At 43.4% G+C, this 9,099-nt stretch overlaps 1 protein-coding gene across 1 annotated transcript; it reads left to right on the top strand.

The window, feature by feature from the left end:
- Positions 1-28: 28 nt before the first annotated feature.
- Positions 29-2,367, top strand: GTPBP8 (GTP-binding protein 8 (putative); the record flags this gene model as incomplete). The annotated part of the gene is made up of 5 exons (XM_009878973.1): positions 29-136; positions 714-844; positions 1,196-1,295; positions 1,711-1,829; positions 2,271-2,367. Coding segments are annotated over 5 exons (543 nt in total), but the record flags the coding sequence as incomplete, so codon positions are not given.
- Positions 2,368-9,099: the final 6,732 nt, after the last annotated feature.

Raw genomic sequence — 9,099 nt, forward strand, 5'->3', positions numbered from 1 at the left:
AGGTGTACAAGTGCTTTCTCGCCCTCTCCTACTGCAGGTGTGCTTCATTGGCCGAAGCAATGTGGGGAAATCATCTTTAATCCGGGCCCTGTTTTCACTGTCTCCAGAAGTGGAGGTCAGAGTGTCAAAAACTCCGGTAGGTGACATTTTTTACTTCCTCCCTCTTGTCAGAAGCTGGTGCCAAGGCAGAGGATAGGGCTGAGAAGGGTGGGAAGAAACAAGCGCTTGGGTAACTTGAAGCATCAGAAGAGTGTGCCAGCTATGGTGGCCACCAGCTCCCAGTTGGTGCCAGCCTTGCTCTAACAAAGGAGAAGGTGGACAGAGCCCAGTTTAGCTCTTCAGCCAGGACTAGCACATATGCCAGACAGAAGAGGTGTACAAGCCGAGCAAACTTGCCATAAAGCCCTTTGGGAAGAACCAAGACCCAGGCATCAAGACCCCTGAAGGTATTAAGGTGTTAAGGGTCATAATACCCTGAAGGTGTTATGTGTTAAGGGTCAAGCCACATGGGGTTGCTAGAAGGGTAGAAGACTAAACTGCTTAAAGCAATAGTAGCATTTTTCCAGCCTTCTTTGGGAAGGGCAGGGAATAGTACAGATATGTTTTGTGGGGCATCTTGTAGTCCACTGCTTAAATGAACTTTTTAAACTTCCTCCCTCCTTCCTTCATTGTACCTTTTAAAAAAGTAAAAATTACAAAAATGCTTTCTGCAGGGCCACACCAAGAAGATGAATTTCTTCAAAGTAGGGAAGTACTTTACTCTGGTGGACATGCCAGGATATGGCTACCGTGCCCCGCAAGACTTTGTGGAGATGGTGGAGGCCTATCTGCAGGAACGGCACAAGTAAGGGACTCATCTGTACCTTTGCAGAGCAGTGAAAGCTAGACACCTGTATACAGTGTCATGTAATTAGGTGAAAAAATGGAGGAGATGTAGCTACTTCCAGTGGTAGTATTGATTTGTTCTGAAGTTGTTTCCCTGGGAACCACCAAGGTGTCACTCATTCGAACTTAGACTGATAAAACAGCAGAAGAGGTCGAGGTGCTGCTCTATGCTGACCCTCAGCTTTGTGCATAGCTTTTCACCTCTTCCTATCCCCAGATCCCATGTTACTTTTCCTCGCTTATGAATTCAGAAGTAGCAGAGCAGATGTGAAATAATGGTGGTGATTACTGTTGCTTGTATTTCTGGCAGCTTGAAGAGGACTTTTCTGTTAGTTGACGGTGTAGTAGGACTCCAGAAAACAGATCATATTGCAGTGGAGATGCTGGAGGAGTTTGGGATTCCTTACGTGGTACGTAACGCTTTGTTGCGGTGGTTCTAAGCTACATGTAATCTGTAAAGGTGTGTATCCTCTACTTGACCTTATGCAGGTTGTTCTACCTAAGCAGTAATCACCTCCACACTTTTACTGATAGTAAAATAGAGCTAAAATGTGTTGAAGGGGACAAGTGGGATTTAAGGGATTTTTTGTGTGATTTGTTAAATGGACATTTTCTCTCGGTGCTCAGGAGGAGCTTGAAAAGGTCCAGTATTTATGCAGGCTATGGAAATGTTTTAGTGAACTTTATTGCACCATTTTTCCACTTAAATATGACCTAAAGATTTTAGCCTGCATTGCAAGATGGTCCAGGACTCCTACAGGTGTTCCAGGCTAGCAGCAAAAAAATCTCTTCCTCTTTTAATCCTCCCTTTCTGGATCCATGCAGATGGTGTTAACAAAAATTGACCGAGCTTCCAGGGGACTGTTGTTAAGGAATGTACTGAACATCCAGGAATTTGTAAAGGAGAAAACTCAGGGATGTTTTCCTCAGCTGTTCCTGGTCAGGTAAAGCTCTTTTCCATTGCTGCTCTTTCCTTTCAGGTGATGATTTCAATAGGGCAAACTACCTGAAATGGGTCTTTCAGCTCTAGAGGAGGCACTTTTCTGTGCCTCAGGGATAGAGGGTGGGCTGCTGGTGGGGAAACACCCTTTTCCTTCTTCCCTCTCCCTCTGCAAATGAGTTTGCAAGGCTGCTTCTTCCTTCGGCCTTTCTCCGAGGGGCAGCAATCCCTGTTCTTCGTGCTGGGCTTAGCTTTTTTTTTTTTTTTTTGCGTTGCGTAAACAGTAGCAAGCTGTAATTAGTTGATTGCTTAGCTGAAGTGCTTAATTTACCAAGGTTGCACTGCACTGCAGGAGATGGAATTTAATGTAGCTGGTGGCTGAGTTTGCATTACTTGAAGACACAGCAGCATATGACACTGAACATCCACACCTTTGTTTTCACAGTTCCCTGGAGTTTTCAGGAGTTCACTTGCTAAGGTGTTTTGTTGCCCATGTTACTGGAAACCTGTCTGCTGTAGAGGCCAGCTGAAAAGACCGGCCCATCCAGAACAAAAGGTACCAAAAGCAGAAATCTAGATTTTTGTTGTAAATAACTCAAGGTACTAGAATTTTCTTTTTTATAAACTTGCATAATTTTAAAAATAATTTAATATTTGTAAGGCTAAGCTTTTTTTTGCGTAATAAATTAATCAATTCAAGAAGTCTGCACTGTGACTGAGTCCAAGTTATTATAAAACTGTTGTATAAAACCTACATGATGGTGCTAAGGAGAAAAAAGCAGAGAACCTGGAAAGAGGAGTTAAGTTTTAATGCAGCATTTCTTCTTCCTCCAGCTAAATGTGCATAAAGCTACCACTGCATGCTTAAGCTCTGCTCTAATTAGGATACTAGAGGTAGTCTAGTAAACTCACTAATAAAAAGGCATTTAGTTTAGAAAACAAAAATGTAGCCCTAACATTAAGTAAACTGTACTTGCCCAGTTGAACTGAATGATACACAGAGGTTTACTTCTCTCAGCTTATGTAGCAGGGACCAAAACCCAGCAGCTGTGTACCTTGCCTGCTTTAAAGCAATCTAGAGTAGAAATAGCCAACGTGTTGCCTGTGAAGGTGTGTTTAGGACTTTGTGTATACTTTTCTTTTGTAACTCCTCTGCATCATGCATTCCATAGGTGCAGTGTGATAGCACGCCTCGCTTGCGTACGTCGAGTTGTCCCTGTTCCGGGTGGATGAAGGAAAGGATGCATCTTTAATGGCATCTGCTTTTTGATCACTGTCAGCATGAAACAGAGTGGAATAAAAGACTGACACCTGGGGGAGCCTTCTCCTCCTGCACTTCATCGTCAGTCAGTGCTGCATCTGCCTTCAGTTTTAAACCCAGCATGACACTCTGCAGCTGCGTTCAGATGGATTGCCAGAGATGAACCACAGTGTACATTATCTGCGTCTTTCTTCTCTGGCAGCTGAAGCACAATACGGATGTCCTGTCCTCTTTAGGGGCTCTGTAGCAGCTGGCAGAACATGTCCCAGCTAAGACCACCTCAGATTGACTCAACTCATTACAAGGCATGGAACTGGAGGGGGAAAAAAAAAAAGAGGCTGCCATCAATAGAGTAGCTGTTGGAGTAGAATTTAGATCAGAGCTCTTCTGCACTCAATCTGGTCATGTCTTAACGTTGCCAAGTGTGTATATGCAGTTGTCAAAGTTACTTACATTAAGTGTTTAAACCTCAAGAATGGGTAGGTCTTTTTGAGCCATTCTGAGGTATTTCTGGTGTTCTGTTTCATTATGACATTTCTTGTAACTCTCAGACTAGACATGAGGTGAGATCTTTTTTCAGCATACATTTAAGAAGTGGGGAGTGTGGGAAATGCAGTGGAAAGATGTGAATCTCTAGTTTCCACTTCTTAGCATAGACCAAACCTGTAATTATCTGCTTCTAATCCCAAAGTGTTCCAGAGCAAACCAGCCCATAGGATGCTTGATCCTAGGGAAAAATGCAGTAGTATCTAGACAGATAGAATAGGTGCAAGTAAAAACGTCAGGAATAATCCTTTCATAGTATCTTAAAACCAGGCTCTTCCAAAAGCATCAGTCTTGCCCGGGCAGTCATTTCCAAGGCCTCAGCCTTGACTGAAGAGTCTCTGAAAAGAATAAGCCTGTATGTGTAAAAAAAAGTTCAGTTCTGTTTTTAGTCCTTCAGAACAAAACACCTTTCAGTGCTAGGAAGTCTTTTATTAACCACTTAAATACCCTGAAGTATGTCTGGTAAATCCATGTATGTAAAAATTGCTTTGAAATGTCAGCAGAATGTGAACTGGACCCCTTGATTCTTTTGGGTACATATGGTTGCCATGAGGTGTACTTAATGGAGCTAGGTCATACAGTTTCTTACAGTTGTACTAGAAACAGTAGGTACAGTCTTATCCTGAAGAACCAGCTTTGCCTCTGAACACGGCTCAGTTTTCTGCTGTATTGGTCAAAAGATCTTAATTGACAAGTGCTTCAAATAAGGAAATAACTCTTGTATTTTCCTCAGCCATCTGCAGGAAGGAACCACCATGGTTTTGTTAAGTGCAAGAGCCAGTGACCCTGTGACAGCTAAGGTAGTAAAACCAAGTCGTCTCCTTCACTTAACTCTAAAAACTTACATGTAAGTGCCTTCATGGGAACATGTTTTGGATAAACAAGCATCTGTTTCCCTGCAGGTAAACACTAGTAAAAAACTGCACTAGCAGACTTCCTTGCCAAGTTCTTAAGGAATGTGCTGCATTGTGGAGTAAGGAGCTGCACTTTTTCAGGCCAGGGACCCAGAAGCTCTCTGTTTCTTTTTCACCATACATTGGTCAGTGGTGAGCCTGGCAACATACTGAAGCAGTAGAGATCACTTCAGTTTTAAATGCTTTAGACATCTTAAATTGTTGGCAATGTATACACCACGCTGCAAGCACACAGCAATAGCTTGTAAAGCTTTGCCTCTTCTGCACCTGTCATTTGCAGAATGATGTTAAGTACAGGCTTCTGTAGAAAAGGATTTTACCTTGTGCATCTTTCTGCAGTACCCTCTCCTGTTTTTTTCTCTCCTGTTTTTTTCTCTCCTGTTTTTTTCTCTCCTGTTTTTTTCTCTCCTGTGGCTGGACTAGTCACAACTGTGGCACTACAAAGCCAGTGTTTTGACCATATTCTTGCAACAGTCCCCTAGAGTCACTATAATGTAGAATGCATTTAAGCAGGGACATCGACCAGATATTATGTCAATAATTCAATTAACGAAGTAACCTAAACAGGTTCTTTGGGTGATTTTAAAAAGCAGTAGGGGTGGGTTTTTGCAGGTAGATATTTCAGATTTAGCCTCTCTGAGGCATTTGCACAGAGAGACAACATGCACTAAGGCAGAAAGAGCTCTGGTTTACTGTCACTTTGAAGGTTGTTTCAATGTTGGCTTCTTTTACTTTATCTTACCTAAAGTCTTGCTTCTTGGGCTCAGCATTGTTTTCAGACTCAGCTCAGAACTAGGATGTAGTGCAGTAGGAGCTCTCTGGTACAGTGTTAAACAAATTTTGAATACCAAACAGAACATGCTAAGTGTTGAATATAGACAATTAATTCTGTGTTAAGTGAGGGGCTGCCAATGAGTAGCAAGATGCTACCTCACCTATCCAAGTTCCTGGCAAGAGAGGAGCCAGAAATTTTAGCAGCAGCTGATGTTTCTCGTCTGTATCACTGGTTCACTCTTGAGATTACTCTTTGTATCTGCTTATCCCAGCTCTAACATACTGTATTGTGTAGAGAAATTGTAGCTGTTTCTGTGCAAGCAGGGATATAGAGCTTCACTTTCTTGCCTAAGTGTTTTGGAAACAGTTAAGACCAGAACCCATTTGAGAAGAGGCAGAGGAGAGAGGAAATAGGTTGTGGGTTTGTCCTGTGCCACAAACAGGACACAAGATGAGAGGAAAGGAACACAGAAAAGGCAAACTCATCTTACATTGCATCCCCAACTAAAGATATAAGTTAAATGGAGAAGCTGCCAGAGGTGAATTATTAAGAGAAGTCACTGTTGTGGTATTAACCAAAAAGTTTTATTAAACTGTGATTAGGCAGTGGTCAAACACTCTACTACTGACTACACTTTTAATAATTAAGCTAGCTTGTATACAGTATGCTTTAAAGCTAATATAAAATGTTGATTGCCTTGCTGAAGATATTGGATGCTGGGTAAGGGATCTCTACCTCGAGACTAACCTTGCAAGGCATCAAAGGGACGTTACCACTGTTCAGCCCACTGCTGTGCAAGAGAGCTCAACAGGCTGTGGTGAAGGCAGATATTTATACCATAAAGTGACTTGTCAGACTCCCCTTTAGTGTATGTGCAGCTGTGCAATCCCAGCAGCCCTAGTTTCATGTGATCCCAGCTCAGGCTGGTACTCTTAGCTCCTGATAAGACATGACCTAAATTCCTTAAGTTCCTGAGAAGATAATGGCACAATTTATCAAGGTTCTTAAAACAGTCCCGAACTTCACTCAGGCCAACTTGTCAGTGACGCCTGAACCGAATTCACTCTGAGTGGGTGCACCCATCACAGAGGCGTGACTTCTACCTAAGAAGCCGCCCTCTCTGCAATAGCCAGTCCTGCAGCTTCCTTTTATTCTCGTTTTATGCATTCACAGCCAGTTCATATCTAAAACCAACACCAATAAAAGGTAAAGTAAGCATTCCTTCCTTACCTACACGAGTGATTTTAATACTGGGTTCGGAAGCTGCAATTTGACCTGCTCCTAAGGACTAGCAACAGATTTATTTTAGCACTAACTTAGCATTGTCCAAGCACTTGTTAATCATCTGATTCTAACTAATTCAGCTATAACTAGTCTACTCATAAGCACCTCTCATATAAGTACAGAAAACTGTGTTGCTCAATAAGGTAATTATTGGGCAGTTATAAACTGCTTAGTTGAATATACAGCAGTTTCTTCAGGGAATGTAGTTCACATCTTTGCATTCTAACAATCTACAGTGGTTTTTGTGCACCTTGTGGCACGTTTGCAAGGTTACACAACACAGTCTACCACTTGCATGACATAGCTACTTAAACGAGTTTGTTTGGGGTTTTCTTGTAAAAAAAACCACTGCGATTATGTAAAACATGTTATGCCAATAAGTAGTAAGGAACAGGGGGAATAAATCTTAGCACTATTCTTGCTAATGCTGTTCCGCAAGAAGTTATTCTTCACTGGTTCTTGTGTGACAAAGCACTGCTGGACTGTTGCCCTTGCCCTTGGTGCAGAATGTGGTGTCTTGAGATGGCACTAGCCCAGAGCACCCTCAGGGAAGGTTGTTTATACACAGAACAACACTCACTTCTTTTGAATTCATTCCTTGAGATCCTTCAGTGCTTTATCAAGACTCTCTGGTTCTACTTTGCAGAATTATTTTGTTTCTCCAGTGTCTGCACCTCAGCTGCACCTTTTCCTTCTTACTCTTCAGCATCCTAGAAAAAAAATCAATTCAAACAACTTAGCAAGGCCTTTGTTACACTAGAAGAGGGAGCCTCCTACTGGAGATATAATGGATTTTTCTTTATGACAAATTTTCATAAGGCAAAATCTAAGGAAGGCACAAGAAACTTGAATTTCTCAAGCATCATCAGTTTCTCTGACCAGGCTCAGGCAAAAGTTCATGTGTTCTTTCTCAAGTCCCAGGTGATCTGAAAGGGAAACGACAGAGTTCATGAGTCCTTCTTTCCATAAAATCCTGTTGCAAAGCAACTTGCAATTTTTCAACTTCTTGGTACCAGGGGGTAAAAAAAAATCTCACTGACTTCTGTGTGACTAGCACTATTTTTCCTAAAACAAACGTCAGACATTTAAATTAATTTTGAGCTTTGATACAGGACATACTCTGTTTTTTTGTATCTGCAGAATACATGGGTTTATACTCAACGTACTACAAGGAACATATTACACCAGGAACCCATGCTGGAGCTCCAATATAAAAACGCAGGATATAGGAGGTGGAAACAGGGACAGGCTGCAAAGGAGGAATTTAGAAACTTTATTCAGATGTGTAGCAATGGTGTGAAGAAAGCCAGAACTCAGCTGCAGCTGAGACCTGTCAGGGGCCAGGAGAACTTCTGCAGTTAAACTGGTGGTAAAAAGCTGAGCATGGGAAATGTAGGGCTGTTGCTCAGTGGAGTGGGTCATTCATACATCCTAAGTCTGCTTGTCTTGACCAAAAAGGCGTCACAGGCCCTTGAAATATGCAAAAGGGGTTCAAGAGGACCCCATGTGTTGCCTGATCTAGTTGAGAGGCGTCCCTGCCCATGACAGGGAGGTTGGATTAAATGATCTCTAAGGTCCCTTCCAGCCCAGGCCATTCTGTGATTCTGTGAAGAGGAGAGCTGCCGGCAGTGGATGAGGATTAAGGTAGGGATTACTCAGAAGAGTCAGACCCCTACAAGCCCGTGGGCCGTGCCAGGCTACATCTGAGGGTGCCGAGAGAGCTGGCCAATGTCCTTGCAGGGTGGAGGTCCCTGCTGGCTGGAAGGAAGCAAATGTTACACCCACCTTCAAAGATGCCAAAAGAACAATCCAGGGAACTGTGGGTTCAGCCATCCTTACCTCCGTCCCTGGGAAAACTGGGGTGAGTTATCCTGGAGCATATTTGTGGGCATGCAAAAGAGAAGAAAGGATTTGGAGACAGCGTGAACTTACTAAATCGTGCCTGACCAACCCGACTGCCTTCTGTGATAAAATGGCTGGATGTTTGTGTGAGGGTAGGATAGCAGATACCATATACTCCAAATGTAGCACGCTTTTTGTGCCATCGCATCTGTTGTTATTTTAGCCAAATCAGGAAGTTACAGTCTGGATAGGTGCGCAGCTAGATGAGCAAAACCTGCCCGGATAAGTGGTCTCGGAGGGTGGAAGCTGGCAGGTTACAGTGGTTTTAAGTGGAGCAGTGTAAGGGCCTGTGCTGGGATGTGTCCATTTAACATCTTCACGGGTGAGCTAGAGGAGGAAGACATCCCTGCCGAAAGTGTGTACGGCACCAAACGGGTGGGGGGCAGTTGACATGCTCGGGGCCAGGGCTGCTGCTTAGAGGGACTTGGGGCAGCTGAAGGAAAGGGCTGAGACTGACCACATGAAACTCGGCCATGGCAAGTGCAAGTCGTGCTCAAGGGAAGGAAGAGCTCCCGGCAACCAGGCAGGCCGGGCACTGACTGCTGCGGCCTCATGGCTGCCCTTTTTTTAAGCAGGGGGGTAGAGCGGACAC

The sequence above is a fragment of the Apaloderma vittatum genome, unplaced genomic scaffold, assembly GCF_000703405.1.
Source record: "Apaloderma vittatum isolate BGI_N311 unplaced genomic scaffold, ASM70340v1 scaffold31420, whole genome shotgun sequence".
NCBI classification, from domain to species: domain Eukaryota; kingdom Metazoa; phylum Chordata; class Aves; order Trogoniformes; family Trogonidae; genus Apaloderma; species Apaloderma vittatum.